The sequence below is a fragment of the Mesoplodon bidens genome, assembly GCF_964165515.1.
Source record: "Mesoplodon bidens genome assembly, chromosome: 2".
Classification (NCBI taxonomy): domain Eukaryota; kingdom Metazoa; phylum Chordata; class Mammalia; order Artiodactyla; family Ziphiidae; genus Mesoplodon; species Mesoplodon bidens.
This window is the reverse complement of record NC_138177.1, coordinates 173,802,856-173,822,753: the sequence shown is the minus strand read 5'-3', so window position 1 is coordinate 173,822,753 and position 19,898 is coordinate 173,802,856. Positions and strand designations below refer to the sequence as shown.

The 19,898-nt window shown below is 57.7% G+C and overlaps 1 protein-coding gene across 4 annotated transcripts in view; it reads left to right on the top strand.

Moving 5' to 3' along the window:
• The window catches only part of ARHGEF10L (Rho guanine nucleotide exchange factor 10 like), a 146,528-nt gene that overhangs the window by 55,273 nt on the left and 71,357 nt on the right, over nt 1-19,898 (top strand). For 2 of the 4 annotated variants that reach the window (XM_081223479.1, XM_081223480.1), the window contains exons 5-9: nt 1,887-1,978; nt 3,730-3,813; nt 7,578-7,750; nt 15,346-15,454; nt 17,967-18,073. In XM_081223479.1, the coding sequence (XP_081079605.1) occupies nt 1,887-1,978; nt 3,730-3,813; nt 7,578-7,750; nt 15,346-15,454; nt 17,967-18,073 (565 nt within the window). Of the gene's footprint in view, nt 1-1,886; nt 1,979-3,729; nt 3,814-7,577; nt 7,751-15,345; nt 15,455-17,010; nt 17,198-17,966; nt 18,074-19,898 lie in introns of those variants that run through there. The other 2 variants (XM_081223481.1, XM_081223482.1) reach the window with 2 other exon arrangements.

Genomic DNA, 19,898 nt, shown 5'->3' with positions numbered 1-19,898 from the left:
GTCCAGACCAGCCCTGTCCCCTCTTGGCCTTAACTTCCCGCTGATGGAAAGCGTTACCCCAGGACTGAAACGTGCCCCTCACCCCAGGCGACACTGCTGACTTCTGGCAGTAAAATTGGAGCTGAGTCTTGCTTCTCCAATAGTGCTGGTGGCTTCGGCCTGTGTTGTCCTGTTCGGGGGCCACTAGCCACATGTGGCTATTTAAAATTAAATGACCTAAAATGAAATAAAATGAAAAGTTAAGTTCCTTAGCCACACGAGTTCCATTAGCCACCTTCCAAGTGCTCCGTAGCCACGCGTGGCTCACTGGACAGCACAGACGTGGCATGTTTCCATCGTCACAGCCGTCCTTGCTCTGTTACCTGAGACGCAGTCCTGAGAGCCCAGCTCAGGGGCCCAGCAGGCTGGCTTCACTGTCCAGCTCTGCCACTCACAGGCCAGTGATCTTGGGCAGGTTCCTCTGCCTGCCACCTGCCGAAGTGGGAAGGATGCCAGGATCTACCTGTCAGTGCTACTGCGAAGGCGAGGCCAAGGGCCTGCTCAAAGGAGGTGTTCCACACTTCACTCTCCTCCCTCCCCTCTCCCTGCACTTCCTGGTTGTCATCTCCCCCTCCTCCTCCCCTCCCTCCGTTCCTCCTCCCCCCCTCCCCCTCCCCCTCCCTCTCCTCCTCCTCTGTTAAGGGCTTGTGTGCTGGCAAGTTCAAGTCAATTCTTCATAACAGTGGCTGCTGCCTTGGACAGTAGAAGGCCTCTACCCTCTGGGTTGCCAGATGTGGCTTTTTTTTTTTTTTTGAGCGTGGGCTTAAAAAAAAAACCAAAAACTTTTCACTCTAAGATAGTTTTAGATTTACAGGGATGTTGTAAAAGTAGCACGTAGAGTTCCATATACCACCTCATCCTGTTTTCCCCATTGTTAGCGTCTTACACGACCATGGGATATTTATCAAAACTAAGAAACCAATGTTGGTACTTTACCATTCTCTGAACTCCTGACTTTATCTGGATTTCATCAGTTTTTCTGCTTATGTTCCTTTTCTGTCCCGGGATCCTATCCAGGACCCACATGGCATCCAGTTGTCATTTACACTGCTCTGCTCTGTGACAGTTCCTCAGTTTTGTTTTTCATGATCTTGAGAGCGTTGAGGAGTAGTGGGCAGGTGTTTTAGAGCATGTTCCCCCATCTGGGTTTGTTTGGTGTTTTTCTCATGATTAGCCTGGGGTTATGGGCTTGGGGTAAGAATCCCACAGAGGTGAGCACCCTTCTCATCACGTCGTATCTGGAGTACATGATGCCCGAGTGACGGCACTGGGGGTGCTCACTTGGTGTCTGCTGTCTCTCCACTGCTTTCCCTTTGCTTCTCTGCTCCCGGGAAGCGTGCCTCTGGTCCAGCCCATCCTCAAGTGTGTGTGGGAATTAAGCCCTGCCTTCTGTGCATGGTCTTGTGAAGCTTTGCAGGTCCTTGTCTCTCAGACGCAAGGCCCCCCAGTCCTCTCCTCCATTTTGCATGTGGAGACTGGGGAGATGGAGATTCCCACTGAGTCTGCCCTGGTGGAGGAGAGACAGGGTGCCCTGGCCCGGAGAGCATCTGACCCTTATCACTTATCACCGTGAATACATTTGACCTTTATGCTCTTGTAAAGCAGGAGGTCGGCCTTATACGTTTGACCTTTATGCTCTTGTAAAGCAGCAGGTCGGCCTTACAGTGCCTTCTAAAGGTGAGGAAACCAAGAGGGGACGGGGCGTGTCCAAGGCCAACCCAGCTGTGGCCTCCCCAGCTCGGCCTTGGGGGCAAGTGGCGCTGTCACCTGGTGAGGGGCTGTCTGACGCTTCAAGGAACCAGCTGTCCCATCCTCCTGGCTCACTGGCCCTGCTTCTCCGCCCGCAGGGGGCCGGCCGTGGTGAGCAATGGGGTTGCCGTGGACACAGCTTTCTCTGGGGTCCGGCGCTCCAGCTGGAGACGGAAGAGCTCCCGTCGCAGTAAGTCCCCCGCATCCCTCCCCACCCCCCAGGTCTCAGCCCCAGGAGGTTGGTGTCAGGATAGCCTCCCCTTCTCTAGGCTGAGAGAGCTGATGTGGGCTCATGCGAGCCGAGGGGTTGTCCTTGCTGCATGGCTGCTGTGGGCTTGGTGGCAGCTCTGAGGTGGACCGGCCACTGCCCACCCTTGAGAGTTGCCCCCTTTGCCACCCGATGTGAGTCGTGATCCAGGAGTAGATCACACATTCAGCTGCTCATCCGTCCCCCAAATACTTCCAAAGCTCCTCCAGCGGGCCAGGGTGATCTGGGTGGTGGGTGTACACTGGTGACCTAGACGAGGTCCCTCTGGCAGCAGAACCAGACACATAGGCGGGCGGTTACCATGCAGAGCGCATGTGCTAGGCTGGGGAGGTGGGAGTCGGGAGAGCCCACGAGTCCTGAGGCAGAGAGTGAAGGAGCAGGGGTCCGGGCAAGAGTGTCTAGGCTGAGGGGGCAGCCTGTGCCGGAGCCCAAGGGCGAGGGGATGCCTGGCACCTCGGAAGCAGTGAGCCTTGGTGTGGTGGAGGGGAGGGTCTAAGGGGTGAGCAGGGCCAGGTGAGGCTGCCATCTCCCCAGTTCCTCCCAGAGTGTGTGTGGGGTGCCCTCGGAGGCCGTGCTTTCCCCAAAGTGACAGTGAGCCATAAGAGGCCAAGAGGAAGCCATGAGACCACGTCTGCATTTCAGTCCCATCACTGATGCTCCGAGACAAGGTGGTGGGCTGGAGGCTGTCCAGGGGAGGGAGGCTGATGGCTGGAGCCAGGGACCTGGAGAGAGGTTGGGCAGGTCTGAGCCATGTGGGAGGCAGAATCTGTGTCGGTGGGGAGGGGGCGGTGAGGCTCCTACAGGGCTCTGGGCGCCCTGGGACCGCAGGGAGCAACGCAGTTAGGAACGGGGACTTCAGAGTCCATCTGGTCCTCTGTCTTCCTGGAAGGCCTGTGGGGTGAGGACAGGCTACCATCGGGCGGGGACTGGTTTTCCAAACCCTCGCTCTGCTGGGGCCACACGCCCCTAGAGAGGGCAGAGACTGGGCACACAGTTATGGCGGGGGGGAGACCTCTTTAAATATTCCAGCTCAGGAGCTGCTAAATGGGCAGGCTGTGCTCTCTGCCCCACTCATAGCACACCCAGCAAAATGTTAGGGGAGTGATGTGCTCATTTGCAGAATTTTTTTTTTTACCAATCAGGACCCCGCTGTCTGAGTTTTGGGGGACTCTCCTTAACCCCCCTCTCCAAATCCATTCCCCCACTCCCTGCCGTATCCTGTGCTCATTAGATATGGCTGCCTTGCCCTCCCTCGCCTCTGGGTGGGGGGTGACTCCTTTTGGGGTAGTCCTGGGGGCCTGGGCGGCTGAAGAGGCTTCCGGGCCCTGGGGCACAGGTGCTGGGTTTGCTTCATGCTCCGTGCAGGTGCCATCAGTCAGAGGGGCAGGCCTGCAGGTGTCGGGGCGGCAGGGGGCGTGTGCCGCAGTCACTGGGAGGGCGTCTTGGAGGGGCCGGGGAGCGGGAAGAGGCAGGGGAAGCTGCGTCCTCTCAGAGCAGTGGCAGGCAGGGCTCCCCAGGGGCTGGGCTGCAGGATGCTGGCCCAGCTGAGCCGTGGGGGTGCGGGCGGGCGGGCGGAGGGAGCTGCCAGCTGGTGCAGTCCTGCTGTCAGTCTGGCAGCCGCCCTGGGCCACCACAGCCTCCTTCGTGCTCTTTTCCTCTCCCTTCTCTCCCAGTCGACCGGTTTACTTTCCCCGCCCTGGAAGAAGATGTGATTTACGACGACGTCCCCTGCGAGAACCTCGACGCCCATCAACCCGGTAAAGCCTCTTTCAGGCGTCCTGCTTCTCTCCGGACAGAGGAGGGGTGGGAGGGGCGGCGGGAGGGCGGGGCCTGGGGAGGGTCTCTCCTTCCACTTCCTCCCCGGCCCCACCCAGTCCATGGCCCCTCCTTGCTTTTAAAAACCACGGCCGTCTTCCCGGGAGAGTCAGGAGGTGGCTGAGGGCGCGGCCAGGCTGGGGCTGGGGCGGGGTTAGGGCTTCACGGGGCGGGGTTAGGGCTCCATGGGGAGGGGTTAGGGCTTCATGGGGAGGGGTTAACGCTTCAAGCGCAGGGGTTAGGGCTTAAAGGGCAGGGGCATGCTGGGCTGTGGGTCCCCAGGCAAATCACTCACTTTTCCAAGCCTCCGTTCCTCCTGAAAATGGGTTAATAATCCAGACTTGCTGAATGGTGAAGCAGAGAAAGCCAGGGAAAGCCTGGGTCCTGCCAGGGAGATTGGGGCCGCAGAGGAGAAACAGGGTGGGGGAGGGTGAGTGCTGCTGGAACTGGGCCCACATTCTCACCTAGCTGGAAGGAGGACTACCCAGGGAGGAGGGATATTTAATATCCATTCACAGTAAGAGCCGTCTTTGCTTAAACACGTTTTGCCAGCTGCTCTTCATGGTTTACCTCCTGTAATCTGCTTTGAAACTTTGACTTAGGGTATTACCTCCTTATTCTTCAGAGGAGGAAACTGTAGAGGCAGAGCTGGGATTCGAACCTGGGTCATTCTGACTCCAAGTCCAGTGCCCTGTCCCCTCCCCCCACAAAAGGACTTGGGTGGCATTTTATGAAAGATGAAACGCATTTGCTTCCCCTATTCAGTCAACCCCGTGAGGTCAGTAGGGCAGGGCCTATGGCTCCAGTTGACAGTCACATCAGAGAGGTTAAGCCACCAGCCCCAGATCACACAGCCAGAATTTGAATAGACATCTGCTGGACTCTGCTTTTTCTACAACACTGTTCTGCCTGTCTTCTAGGGGCTCCCCATCTAGTGGGGGAAACAGCCCCTGCATTTGTGGAGCTCCTAGTCTGACAGGGGCGACTGTAACCATCCTGGGGCAGCACATAGTCCAACGGGAGAGACACACAGACAACATGACAAGGCCTGACGTCCCCCGGGGGCACACTCCTGACACCTGTCCCAGGAGCAGGGTGGGTGGGCCCATGATCCACCCATCCATTTAACAAGCCCTGGAGGAGCCTGGAACCCATTCCTGCTTGTAGCTCATGTGAATCCGGGAGAGTGGGAAAGGGTGGCTGGATGAAGGTCCCAGAGCCAGGAGATCGGAGTGGCCTGAGGCCATTATTTGACCCCTTTGGGCTGTTCTCCCACCTGAATCCGATCAAGCCACGAATCACTTGGTCACAGTCTTCACTGGGCACCCTCGGGTCCCCAGGGTGTAGGGATATGGCATGTCCTGCGGTTTACCCTGAGGTGGGCAAGAGCAGGTGGCCTGGGAGCCAGTTGAGCCTGCCAGCTGAGGACCAGGACCCCTGCCCTGAGACCCCCACTCTCTCTCGGGGCTGTGGGAGGGTTGAGTCGGCGAGGCTGGGCCCAGCCCTCAGCAGGTACATCCCACGAGGAGCACTGTGAGCATCACACCTGCCAGGGCCCCGCACTGACCCGCACGGCCTGTGGGCTCAGCCGGCGCTCGGTGGGGAGGTTGTCCACTGAGGTGCAGGCCGCACAGGCCAGTGGACCCACACAGCCCTGGGCTTTCATCCCGGCTCTGCCATTAATTAGGGCACAGCGCTCTGTGCTTTGGGCCTTGGCTTCTTCGTATGAAATCAGAATATCGTCCTGACCTCACAGGACTTTGGGGAGGGTCATGCCGCAAATCTTCTGGTTAATCTCTCTGGCTTCAGTCGATGCACCTGTAAAACTGGGCAGTGCTAGCTTCCTCCTTGGGTTGTGGGGAGGATGCCATGAGATAGTTGATGTAGAGCAATGAGTGGGTGGTGGTAAGTGCTTTGAAAGGGGAGCCATGTTCCTGAGCATTAGGGAAGTCCATGACCCCAGGAGGCGGGGGGAGGTGGGAGGCAGCGGGGACCAGGCGACTGTGAGGCCTCTGAAGGCTTAGGAATCTGGTGACACTGTCTCCACTGGAGAGAGTATTTCTGGGTGAGCCCAGGGGGTCGTCAGCACAGCAGTGCCTCCGTGGAAGGCAGCATGGTGCCTCTTTGGAAGGCAGCACAGTGAGTGGATGGAGCCCCCTCCCCGCTCACTGCCTGACTTCGGGCAAGCACATGTCTACTCTGGGCCCCATTTTCTCATCTGTCTGATGGGAGGTGGTGATAATTTCCAGCCCCACAGGGCTGCTGGGAGAATCCGGCATGTAGGTGTAGGTGGGCGGGGCCGGCAGTCAGGGGAAGTAGATGCCACGTGGTTCTTCCTCTGGGGCAGCCCCAAGGACTGGGCTCTGCCCCTGGACTCACGGGTTGTGGGGCCTCCACTGCAGTAATAGGACAAGCAGCCCAGCCTTGTGAAGTTCACAGCCTGGTCACCAGCTGCTCTACCCCCTGGAGATGTTAGTCACTATCATCTTTTGCTGAAAAATAACCCTGTGCTTCCTCCTGATCCTGGGACCTGAGTCTCCAGCTAAGCCCCAGTGTGTCTGATTGGCTCTTTGGCTGAAAATCTTCCCTGACCCCTCACCCCCCGGCTTTCCCGTGTGGGGGAGGTGGAGGCTTGGGGTCAGTGTGGAGACCTTCAAGCCCACCCAGAGCCCCCGCGACTAATCAGCTGCTCTTTGCCGAGCGCCTGCCATGTGCCAGGCTCTTGGCTAAGAGCTTTTTGTGCAAATATTATGTTTACTCCACCTTTCAGCTTATCATCCCCATTTTGTAGAGAGGGCTCCAATAACCAAAGTTCTCTGCTCTTTAGAATGCGTGGTTTCTGAGCAGATTTTTGTTTTTTTAACCCATCTCAGTGCCATATTTTGTCTGTGTTAACGCAAAGCCTTTTCACCTTCGTGCACTTTTTTGGAGTCTGCCCTTACTTTTGTGAGGCCTGCAGTTCAGTTATTCTCCGGGTCACAGCCCAGGAAGTGAAGCTCAGAGGTGAAGGTGAGGCTGAGAGCTCCCGGAGGTGGAGCTGGGGCTGGGGCTGGGACCCCGTGTTCTGGGCCCGGGAAACTGGCTTTCCCACCTCAGTCTAGAAACAGCATCTCAAACCCGAGTTGACAGGGACCCCAAGAGTGCCCGGCCCTCCAGGCCAGTGGACTGTCGGGTCTCTGTCCCCCAGTTTCCCGTTCAAGGCATTTCCTGTGGGGCCGGGGAAGAAAAGGGAACATTCCTGGACGCTGGGCTAGACGCGCCCCCTACTGGACCATCCTGGACCCTCACGGGGAACTCAGATTTGGGGTGAGGGATCTGAGTCATTCAATGCCCCGGACCATCTTCATTTTCCCCCCTAGGATGCTGAGGCCAGAGCTGAGGGCCTGAGTCAGGACGTGGTCTTAGGGCTTCTCTTTTCCTCTAAAAAATGCCACAGAAGCCTCAAATGAGCGTTCAGATCCTAGCAAGGTGATGCGGATAGGGGAAGTTGTTGAGCCGGTTGTGTGCCAGGCACGTTTCTTGTGCTTCTCTGCATTTTTCACGTCCTCTTCACTCTGCGGGGTGGATGTCGTGTTCTCGCTGCCTCCTGCTTCTGGACCTGGAAGTGGAGCTGACCCACGCCCCCACCTGCCTGCCTGGGTTCAGAAATAGGGGCTGGTGGGCTTGGCCTCAGGTCCTCGGCTCACCAGCCCTGTCTCTTGGCCAGCAGGGGCAGAGAGGAACCTGCTCTACGAGGATGTGCACCGGGATGGGGCACCCCGGGAGACGGAGGACCTAGGCTGGAGCTCCAGTGAGTTTGAGAGCTACAGCGAGGACTCCGGGGAGGAGGCCAAGCCGGAGGCGGAGCCTGCCAAGCACCGAGTGTCCTTCCAGCCCAAGGTGAGGGGGAGGGCGTCTCTCACCCCAGCCAAGGCACCTGCGAGTGGGGTGGTGAGGCCAGGCCTGAGACTCGTACCTAAACCTCAGTGATTCCCAGGAATGTATGGTGAGAGAGGGAGAAGTGGCCTCAGTAATCCCGAGACAGGTAGTGACCCACCCGCATTGCTGATTGGCCGTGGAGAGCCCTAAACCTAGGACGGGCGTGGTTAGTGCCTGGCACATGTGCTGCCCCTGCTCCAGGCCTGTGGCAGACCCGGCAACTGATGACGATGCTCACGGGCTCAGATCTGGCTTTAGAATCCTCCTCAACACAGTGCTTGGGCAGCCTAACCAACTGATTACAGTTGACACATGGATGAAATCAGCTTGATCTCCTTGCCTCACAGGATGCTTCTCAGATCGATCCGAGACCCCCACAGCCCTCTGCCCTGGGGAAGTGAGCAAGCGGGCTAAGTCAGAGGTGCCTGGGAGGCTTCTTTCCAAAGCCTTTCAAAGTGCCATCCATGCGTTGATTGCTTCCAGTGTTTCTGCCTGGAACAGAGTTCATTCTGCTGATTTCATGGAAGGAGCCACGGAAGCCAAGAGGAGGATGGATTGTTTGGTTCCTCCTTTTTTGTGATAGCCTTGCCTGTCCCATTTGTTCTCTAGAAGCCACCAGAAGGCAGGTTCTATCCATGCCGAGATTTGGGATTGAATGGGAGCAGCTTCTTAGAGACAGGCCCTGCCCGACCAGAGGTGACTGGGTCTCTGTAAGGTTCCTTTTGAAAAGACACAGGGAGGCAAGTGGGCTCAACCTGTCAGCGAGTCCTGCCTGCAGGTGGGACAGGGACCAGGCAGGGGCCCCAGGCCCAGGCTGGATTACAGGGGCCTCCAACTCCCAAGTTTTTCTGAGTGCCTCCTGCCCCTTTCTGAGTTTGGGGATCCCTTCTGGGAGAGGGGCGCAGGCCAGAGCAGCACCTACACCTAAGAGTCTTCAGACAGACTTTACTCAGATGAAGAGGGCTCCCAAGTCCTCAGGAAGCCTGGGGGCTGAGCAGGTCTCTCCTGAAACGTGGTCTTCTCTCGGCTGGGCCCCCGTGGGTGGCACCATGGAAAACAGCCTTGACCTCCTGCTAGCAAAAAAAGTTAAGCATCTCTGACACCTACTCTGTGCCTAGTCCATATCTTAGGGTGTGGGTTGGGGTACAGGGGGACTGGAAGACCCAGCCCAGGCTTGGGGAACCTTTGTGGTCTAGGAGGAGATACCGAATATGAAACGATTTGTCAAAAATGAAGAAAACATGCCTTTCTGTGAACACAAGCCCGTGTACCTATGGCCGCCTGCCCGACACAGGTGGGATTTGATGGGCCTCATCACAGGAGGCTTCCTTCCAAGAGAGGCTGGTTGGGAGCTGGGGTGCAGAAGCCAGAGGAGATGGGAAAGGTGTCCCCAGTTGGAGGAATGACCCAGGCGAAAGGCCAGGAACAGGCCTCTTCCTGCTTCTGTCCTTAGAAGGGGCAGCATGCTCTAGTTTAGGGGAGAGAGGGGGCTTTGGTTATGAAGGCGCCACGTGCCCTGGGTAGCCTCTGCATGGGGGGTGGGTGGGACTCCTGTGTCCCAGCCCGGCTCTTGAGGGTGTGAGCAGGTGGGACCCCAGGCCTGGGCCAGCCCTTGTTCTCAGCCTCTGACTGTCCCACCTGATCTCCCACGGCCACTTCCCCGGCCCCCTGCCTTCTTGCTGGGGACCAAGAGGGAACCGTCAGCACCTCTCAGGGCAGGACGTGTGGGGATGCTGAGTTTGGGCTCTCCCATGGTGGTCCTCGGACTTGCACAGGCATCGGGATCACGTGGGTAGTTGGTTGAAATCGCAGATGTCGGGGCCTCGCTCCCAGGTTCGGGGTTTGGGTGGGGCCTGGCAATCTGCTTTTTAACGGCGCTCTGTCCTCCGGGGATGCAAGGGGCCCACAGAGCACCGTGAGAAATGCTGGGCGGGCCCTCACCTTGGCCTGGCCCCAGGGGTGGGGTCTCTGGGGGCTGCCCCTGGGCATGTGTCCCGCACACCCTCAAGCTGGGGGCTTGGGACTCTTCCTCAGCAGACAAACGATGCAGAGTTCTTGGAATTTCTGACCATGAGGACTTTTCTCCGGCCATGGGCCCAGGCCCTCCTGTTCCCTGCACAGCAGGCTCCCAGGGATTGTAGGGGGGCATTTCCTCTGACACCCCCCCTCTGCCTGGGAACCGCCCCACCTCAGCCCCACCTGCAGGGCTTTGCCCTCCTGAGCTGCTTGGGGCGCAACTGCTCCTACGCGTCGTGCTGCAGCCGCTGCATGTTTCCTGCGCCACCGCTGCTTGCCTGTATGTAGTTTGTGCTGGGGCGCCTTGGGCAGCAGAGATCTGGGTGGAGTCGGGTCCTGTCCTTAGAGTCTAACAGGAGCCTGGCACCCCGTGCAGCTGCAAAAGAACTAGTGGAGCCCCTCCTGCAGGTGTCTGGCCAAGCCAGCCCTCAGTGGGCCGATTTTTGCCAAAGAAAATGACTGGTGGTCTGCAGAGGGACCTCCTCAGGAGCACTTGACCCAGCTGTGACCAGGAGCCTGACCCTGATTAATGAGGGCCTGCTGGTCGCCCCCCATGGTCCGCGGGAGGTTATGTCTTTTTTTTCCCCAGCTGTGAAATGGGCTCCACTGAACCTTTCCACTTTCTGACTGTGATCTCTTCATAATTAAGGTGACCGTGATCCGGTTGGCCAGGGGCCTGGGCAGCAATGCCAGCTCTGACCTCAGCTGGTTGACTCTGATCCAGCTAATTCTGCAGTTGACCTTCGAATCTAGTTCTTCGGACCCTGAGAGAGGCAGAGGCCCAGGTCCTTTATGATTTATCATGTCAGTCTTATTTACAGATGAAACAGGACTCCAGTTTTCTGGGGAGTCTGAGTAACTCTCAGAAGGATCCCTGTCCTGCTACTTCTTTGTATAACAATAGTGAATATTTGCCCAGTGTGCTACAGCTGACAGAGCAGTTTCATTTATTGTTCCTCATACCCTGGAGTGGTTGGCATTACTTGCTTTAAGAGTCTCATTTTGTTGATCAGAGAACCTAAGCGACAGAAGCTCAGAGAGGTTAGGTGTTGTGGTGAGGGCCACACAGCAAGTAGGTTGTAGAACCACAGCTCAACATCACATAGGATTGGAAAGGAAGTACCTTGTCCATCCGTTCATCCCTCCATCCGTCCATCCCTCTGTCCATCCATCCATCCATCCATCCAGTCAACTGTCCATCCATTCAACAAATATTGAGCATTTATTATTTGAAAGATAGATAGTCTAATATCTAAAAAAGCTCCCATTTGTTTGAACACTCACTAAGCTCTGGGGTTTACATGCTTTGTCCATTTAACCTTCTCAGTGATACTATGAGGTAATTATTCTTATGGCTACTTTACCAGTGAGGAAGCTGTCACTCAGAGAGGGAAAGAGACTTTTCCAGCTGGTAAGCGGGGAGCAGTGATTTGAATGTAGGCCCACCTGCCTCTCAGCTCATGCTTTGGATTCCTCTGCTTGTCTACTTTTCTACAAGTAGCCCCAGTCCTGGTCTTCTCTATAGTTTACCAAATATCACTATTGCTCCTACAGTTCATGCATTTGAATGTCTGTCTGTTTGTCCATTTATCTGTCCATCTTCCCAGATAGTATGTAAGCCAGTCAGCCACCTATCCCTCCATCCGGTTGCCTGCCCATCCCTCCCTCCATCTATTCCTCCCTCTGTTCCTCCAGTGGTGTGCTCAAGCCAGCTCATCCTAGCTCACAAGAAACCAAGAACCAATTGTGCACATCCCTTTCCAACTTCACACTCAGTGATGTCACATTGGTAGTCTGAAATTGGCTGTGGTGGGCGTGTTCACGCCGTGGAAATACTACAAGGCAGGGCTCTTTTTCCTGGAGAGCCACTTGTTGAATATTTACCAGCACAGCACTGCTTCCATCCATCCATGTTTTTATTAATTCATCTGACTATCTCTTCATTCCTCTACCCATTTGCCCAGCTGTACAGTCATCCAACTAAATGTATCCATTTGCTCACCCATCCATCCATTTATCTGTCTATCCATCCATCTATGAGCCTGTCCATCTACCCATCTGTCTATTGTCCATCCATCCAACCACCCCTCTCTGCATTCACCCATCTTTCTGCATTTGCCCACTCATCCATTTATCCCCTTGTCCACCCATTCCACCCATCCATCCACCTGCCATTCATCCATCTCAGAAACTTGCCAAGAACCTCTTATGTCGAGAGGCCCGTGCTGGGCTCCTGGGATGGGGAGATGACCGAGACACAGTCCTTGTCCTCCGAGCACTGGGAGGGGGCCTGGGCTGTTCCCCTCCCACCTCTCCTCCCCGACAGCTACAGAGACCCAGCCCCCAACTGCTTGGCATGGATGCTGCTGCAGCTCATTCCAGGCAGGAGCCTGGTGGTCCCCAGGTGCCCAATCCCACCTGCCCCGAGTTGTCTATCCACCACCTCACCTGAGTCTCCTTTTTACTCTGTTGCCGGTGTTTTGTCTCCTGCCCTCCCCGCCTGCTCCTCTCACCTGCTGTCCTTCTGCCTGGCTGCTTGGGGGCTCCAGCTTTCTCCAGACCTGACTAGGCTAAAGGAGCGATGCGCCAGGACTAAGAGAGACATCTTGGCTTTAAGAGTTGGGGGGAGAGACATGCAGGAGCTGAAGCACAAGTACGATTATAAGGTATTGTCTGTCTGTCCCTCCAAGTCCTGGGGGCTCCCGGGGCCTTTCCTGCTGCTTCTGGGGCTGCAGGGGCGGGGCTGAGTCCCAGAGCTGCCTCGAGCCCTGGAACTTGGTGGCATCTTTCGTCGGCTGCACGGGCTGATGCTAAAGGCTGGCTCGCTCCTGTCCATGTCCTCGCCTCTCTTTCTTCCCACCCTCAACTGACACCTTAACCGTCGATAAGAGTTCCTGTGTGGGCTTTCAAACTTTAGGGCCCTCAGAATCACCTGAGTGCTTTGAAAAATGCAGATTCCTGAGCTCCACCCCCAGAGAGGCTGATTCTACAGGTCTGGGCCAAGGCCTAGGAATCTATGAATTTGCTAACTATGGCAGGTGGGTTTGGGTTACACTTTGAAAAATATGACTGTTGGTGACATTGGACGTTCTGCCTCGGAGCTGTTCAGAGAGGTCCGGGGTAAGGAGGCCAGTAGGAGAAACCACAGTGCCTTCTTCTCAGATGGGACTCCGACCTCTGCATAAGGATGATGATATGGACAGCAGTAGCTTCCATTCCTTGAGCACCTACTGTGTGCTGTGGGCTTTGGAGGCCTGGATTTGAATGCCAGCCCCACCACCTCCTCGCTGTGTGATCCTGGGCAGGCCTCTTGACCTCTCTGAGCTTCAGTTTCCTTGCCTGTGACATGGCGGCATGAGCAGTACCAGCCCCCAGGGTGGATGTGAGCTCAGAACCGTCAGGTGCTTAGGGCCGCGCCGGGCACAGCCTGAGAGTTCAGTGGATGGTGACCATTACTACTTGTGCGCCTGACCGTTTTCTCGCTGAGACGCCCTGGGAGGCCGCTGTCTTACTGCTGTTATTCAGCGTTAGTGAGGCCAGCAAGTGAGGCAACTGGCTGGTGGTCCCACCAGCGGTCAGCGGCAGAACTGGGGTTCAAGCCTGCGTCTGTGCAAGCCGGAGCCTGCCCGCCCTCTGTGCTGTAGCCCTGCCCATTTTCTCAGAACCGGAGGCCTCTCTGGAGGAGGCGGAGAGACCCTTTACAGTTTGCAAGGCCCTTACACGGACACCCTCTGAGAGCCCTGTGACTGGAGGTGGGGGCAGATTTAACTTCTCAGGAAGCTGCGGCCCAGGGAGGAGCAGGGAGCACGTGGAGGGCGGCGTCGAGACCAGGGTGCTTTCCCCAGCCCGGCCCCTGAGTCGGCCCCCAGACCGGGCTCTGTGCTCAGTGCTGTGAGCCAGTGGAGGTGGCAGGTTGACCCAGGGACGCCTTCCAGGTGCTCACCTGTTGCTCTTTTTTGGCCCAGGAAGGGTCTCTGATGGTTCCCCCACAGACCACTTTGGGGGTTCCTAGGACAGCCCCCCTGATGGCTTTCTGCTGAGACAGGAACTGGGCTCCAGGAGAGAGGTTTCCAGTCTGGGGGTCATGACCCCCTCAGCGGAGGAGGAGCATCTTCGTACGGTTTCTGGGGTCTGGGGTCGAATGTCCCTCTCGTTAGATTCTCACAGGTGTTTAGGACAGCCCCACCCACCTCTCTGAAAGGCCAAGAACTGCTGCTCTAGAATCATACCATTTAGAGGCAGGGAGGGGCCCGGGACTTCCCTTTCCCCTGCTGGCTGTTGGTTGTTTCCAGAAAGTCGTCTTGTTCCTGAAAAGTTACCACCCTGCCCCCAGCCTCAGCGCCCACTTGGTGTTCAGCAAGCCTTCCTGACCCACACCCTTGAGAAGTGCCAGGGCCCTTACGCTGGGGACCAGGGCGGGTGTTTGGAGGAAGGTGATGGTGAGAGCAGAGACCAGGGACCCCCAGATGAGTGCTTCCCACCTTCAGCAGAGAGCTTCAGGGAGGAGGGGGTTTCCTGGAACTGTACCGGCCATTATGATGGCCACCCAGCTCTTTACATTCAAGTACATTAAAATTAAAGATCACCAGGACTTGGGGTCCTCAGTCGCACCCGCCAGCTCTCAAGTGCCCAGTGGCGACGTGTGGCTGGCCGTTGCTAGGTTGGACAGCGCAGACAGGGAGCATTGCCAACCATGTGGAAACTTCTAGCACTGGCTGTGTGTCAGGGAAGCTTCCAGGACTGGGCTGGGGGCTGAGGGGACAAAGCAGTGAGTTAGGGGACGGCAGCTCTGTTTGCAGGCCCAGGGTGCCGCTTCCCCGTCCTGGGCCTGCCTCTGCCCGCGCCCCGTGTCTGCTTCGCTTGCTGCGCCCGTGCTCACAGGTCCTCCCCACCTGAGGGAAGCTGCGCCTGGCTCTGTGGAGGCACCAGCCTCCCCCTTGTTCCTGGGCAGAGGCTCAGTAAGAAACCCGGCTATTGGGGGGGGCCGGGGTTCCACTGAGGGGATGGGGGTGCTCCCCTCCTGAGGTAAGCTTGGGCATCTGTGCAGCTCATTTTACTGTTCAGCATGCTTTCCCAGACACTGTTTAGTCCTCACAGGCTCTGGCGGGTCTCAGGGAGGAAACTGAGGCTCAGTGAGGTTCAGGGTCTTGTCCAGAGTCACGCGGGGCCGGGGCGGGGGAGCGGTAGGGCTGGGATCTGAACCAGGCCTAGGACTCCAGGCCTTGAGCCTTTTCCCCAGTGTCACCCCATGTCCTTAATTTGACACCCAAGGGGAAAAAACTGGGTTAGTAAAGAGGGTTCCCCCCGGAAGGTCCCCCAGGGCGTGAATGCCCTTCCACCGCTTCCCAGGAGGTCTCGGGGTGGCACTGCCCTGCTGTCTTTCTTGGCCTCTGCTGCCACCTCCCTGGGAGGCACTGGGCCCCGGGGTCCTCATGTTTGTAGCCCCGGCCGGGAGGCCTGGATAGGGCCGGTGGCCCTTGGTAGCAGATGTCGCAAGGCCTCCTTCCGCTTCTCTGATGAGCCCCCCTGCCTTTGCTCAGATGACCCAGCTCATGAAGGCCGCCAAGAGCGGGACCAAGGACGGGCTGGAGAAGACGAGGATCGCAGTCATGCGCAAAGTGTCCTTTCTGCACAGGAAGGATGTCCTCGGTGAGGCGCTGCGGGCCGGGCCAGGGGCGGGCTCCGTGCTCGGCAGGGGTGGGTGGGCGAGGTCACTGGGTGTCCGGGCTCCTCTGGCGGTGGGGTTTGGGGACTGATCCCCAAATGTGCCAGCTTGTTTCCCGGCCTGTGGCAGGTGGACCCCATCTCTTCCGGGAGATGTGGGCCTCTCCCTTCAGCATCCCTGCCCTTGGTCTCTGTCGTGGCCTCCTCCTTGGCCTCTTGCCTCCCAGGCTCACCTGACCTCATCTTTGAATGCGCCTGTTCATTCCCTTCTTTATCCATGCACCTGTCTCTCCACCAGCCAACATTTATTGAACACCTACTAAGTGCCATGCCCCGTGCTGGGTGCAGGGACACCAAGATGAGTTAGGTGGTATTGCCTGCAGGAGCACCTGGGACAGTACGGAGACAGGCATGCAAACAGGAAGTGACCAGCCACATGGTGGGGTGCCACGGTGGGAGCGTGGGGGAAGTGAGCGTGGAATGCACGAATGAAAGGGCAGGGAAGGGCTGAGAGCAGAAGGAGAAGGGGACCCAGGTCCATCAGGCCAGGGAACGGGGCAGGGAGTGGGTGCTCCGGGCAGAGGAGCCAGCATGTCCAACGGTCCAGAGGTGGGAAGGTATGAAACGTTCAAGAAGTGATTTTCATGATGGTCATCGTTTATGGAGTGTCTGTTGTGCGCCAGGCACTCTCCTAAGAGCTTTACAGTTTCTCATTTAATACTTATAAACACCAGACAGGGACAGAGGACTGTCTTGTTCCCATTTGGAGATGGGGGAACAGGCACAGAGTGGGTCAGTGTCTTGCCTGGGGACACACAGGCGTGGAGGGGACGGAAGAGGCTTCCTCTGGCTGGAGTGAGGGCAGGGGTGAGAGAACAGGGCCCCGTTAGCACAGGCATTCAAGCCAGGGAGGACTTTGAGGCTCTGCACCCTCTTGAAATCTATGTATTTTACCCTCTCTGTGCCTCAGTTTCCTCATCTGTACAATGGGGCTAATCTGGCATCTGTCTCAGGGGGCTTTGGTGAGGATGACCGAGCAGCAGTAGTACATGGAAAGAGCCCAGCACAGCTCCTGACCCCTGTGTGGCAGGTGTTATTCCCAGTGGCAGCCACAAAAAGGAGGTGTTTGGTGCTGGGACAGCACCTTGCTGATCTGGATCCGATCCTGGTTCCACGGCCTCCTGGCTGTGTGACCTTGCCCGCTTCTTTCCCTCTTGGACTTCCAGGTTCCTCATCTGTGAAGCGGGTTTAGTTAACCCCACCACTGCATATACTTGATTCAGCGCCAAACTTTTGGGGAAGCCCTACCCGCCGATGAGGGAGGGGACGATGGGCTGAGGAGCCATTTCGAACTTGGAGTGGCCTGGAGAAGGGACAGGCTGGACATGCTGGCTGGCTGGGAACTCTTCCTGGTCACCCTCCCCATCCCCAGGCCAGCCGGGCGGCCAGCAGGCTCCCTCCCCACCCTGCCTGTTAGCCCGGAGCCTTTCCTAAAGCGACCCTCCCACCAGAGGCGTTATTAATAGCCACGGCAGGGCTCGAATCACCGGCCAAGAATGTTACCCAGTGGCGCATGGGGGAAGAGGAAGCCGCGGGGCCAGCGGCTGGGGTGGGTGCAGAGTGATGCCCGGGGTGCCATGTGGGCCAGGCAGGAGGGCCTCCACCACCCCGACCCCCGTACTGTCATCCACTGTCCCTCCTCCTCCTCCTCTTCTGTCTCCTGCTCAGGTAAGGCCCGTCTGCGTGTCCCTGTTCCCTCGGCCCCTGGGAGCCACCGCCACTTCTCTCTTCCCAGCTTCCCCATAGCACCCGCTTCCTGCTGGGCAGCCGGGTTTCAGGGCCGCAAGCAGCGGGGTCCCGTCTCCCTGTGCCTGTGCCTGTAGCTCGTGGGGCGGGCGCCCTGCACGGCCGGGTTACTGCGCTCTGCCTGACCTCCGCTCTTTCCCTCCGCCCCCGCCTCCGTCTGTCTCGATGTGTCCTCTGAGGTCTGCCCCCACTCATGTCTGCGTTGCCCTATTGGACACCAGCTGGACTTCTTCCCTGTTGGGTCTCTTTTTTTGAAAGATGAAAACACAGAGCCAAACAGCCCTGTTCTTCTCGGGGCTTTACTTTCTCCCCCCTTTTTGGCATCCAGAAGAAAACTATTTTTAGTGCCTAGTGATGGGGACATCACTTCTGGCCTTTGCCAGCCCAGAAGCGGGCGGGTCTGAGCGGGGACAGAGACTCCTGGCAGAGTGGGTTCTGAGAGCCGAGCCCCTGCTGCATGTTGTTTTCTACTCCCTCGCTCCATCCCTCCCTCACTTCCATTTCCGGGTGGACTGTTCTAGCAGAGTATAGCCAGGAGGACAGTGAGTAGGCCCTAATCCTCTGTGGCCCCAGGAGCCGCCCATCCCAGGACCCCAGTCTGTGGGGGGGGAGGGTGGTTTCCAGCTCCTGGAGTTTGAGCAGGTGTGTCATCCTTGCCTTGCATGTGTCACCAGCCCATCTCACTTTCCAGGTGACTCGGAGGAGGAGGACATGGGGCTCCTGGAGGTCAGCGTTACGGACATGAAGCCCCCAGCCCCGGAGCTGGGCCCCATGCCAGATGGCCTGAGCCCGCAGCAGGTTTGTGGGAGGACCGGGGTATCTTCAGGGGGAGGGATGGTGGGGACCCCAGCCTGCTCCCTGGGACCATGCAGGTCTGGGTCTGGAAGGGGAGGTGATGATCAGGGGGCTCTTGACAGAGCCCCAGCTGGGTGGGGGACCTCCTGGGGTCTCTTCTCGACCTGCTGCACAGACTTTCCAAATTGGACCCTGCAGGTTCCACGCCATCATCCTGGGTGGCGGTGGGGCTGCGTGTGGAGCTCTTGCTTCCCAGCTCCTGTGTAACTGGGTCAAACGAAGGTGTTTGAACAAAGGGCCCACGGTCCCTTTCTGGGAAGCATCGAGCTAATCCAGTTCAGGGGGGGACCCTGGAGGTGCCTGGCCCCCCTCCCCCAATCCACCCACCTGTCATCAGTTCAGACCCCAGAGTCACCGCAGGCTTCCCAGGAGCGGGACTCTTCGGGCGATGTCTTCCTTCTCCAGAAGTGTCACATTGAGATCGGGGTGGCTGTCCTCTGGGACCTTCCTCGGCAGAGCCAGGTCTGAGTTTTTTCCCACTGGGGTTTTCTTAGCCATGAGGCAGGGGGAGAGACCCCTGCCTCCCTCTGGTCATGAGGGCTCTGAGCAAGACATGTCGGGGCAGCAAATGCAATGAGGGGGTTGGCCGGTTTGGAGTTGGCAGCAAATCCTGATGATGGGCCCCTTTTGAAAATCGGAGATACGGCCACACCTCTCGTCTTGGGAGTCCATCCGCCTCCTTCCTTCCTTCTTTCTCCTGCCTGGCCCCTGGCAACACTGAGGTGGTGACCCCCCTGCTCCTTCCCCTATGCAGTGAGTCACTGTCAGAGCCATCAGAGCTCAGAGCCAGGCAGGACCCTGGGCTGCCAGCTCATAATCCGGGGTTCCCCTTTTTGATGTCGGCCAGGTCTGTCTCCTCGGGAGCCTTTTACATTTCTTGGATCAGCAGTGTTAGTTACTCTAGGCCAGTGGCTCTCAACCGAGCTTATTTTGTACCCCAGGGGACATTTGGCAATGTCTGGTGATGCTTCTGGTTGTCACAGCTTGCGGGGGGTCAGGTGCTACTGGAATCTGGTGGGTAGGGGCCAGGGACGCTGCTACACGTCCTACAGTGCACAGGACGGCCCCAAACATCAGCATGCTGAGGTTGAGAACGCTGCTCTGGGAACACCTGGGAAACTGGGGATCCTTGACAAGGCATCAGGGCAACTTGAAGGACAGTGGCCTGGCTTGTCACACCGCCAGGGGCCATGGTCAGGCCTGGGCGCAGGCAGGGTGGTGGGAGGAGATGCAAAGGGTGTGCCAGAGGCAGGAGGGAGGAAGCAGAGGGGAGCAGGGGAGATGGTGGTGGGCGCCTGGATCGATGTTCTCAGGATGGCTTTGGGGGCACAGTGGGGGTCAGTCACCCTCCCAGCTCTGGGCCAAGGTGCATAGGCTGCCCCCTCGGATGCCTCTCACGTGCAATACCTTTCATGAGCTCTGTCCCAGCTTTGCTGCATGATAGAACCACCTGGGAAGCTTTAAAAAACACTGTTACCGAGGTTGCACCCCATAGCAATTCATTCAGAATGTCTGGAGTGGGAGCCACATGACTCCAGGGTGCAGCAAAGTCCTCCCACCAGCCCCCCTCCCAGCCCGCATGCTGCTGTATCCAGGTGAGGGCTTCTTGACTGGGTGCTGGTCGGTCTGCACCTGAGAGATGCACTAATTTGAGCTGAGGAGAGATAGGGAGGGCAAGTGGGGAAGGATAAGGGGCTGGGATGTTTAGCTTGAAGCAGAGCCCACTTGGTGGGAATGGGAGAGGGGTTGGTTAAGGACTGGATCTATA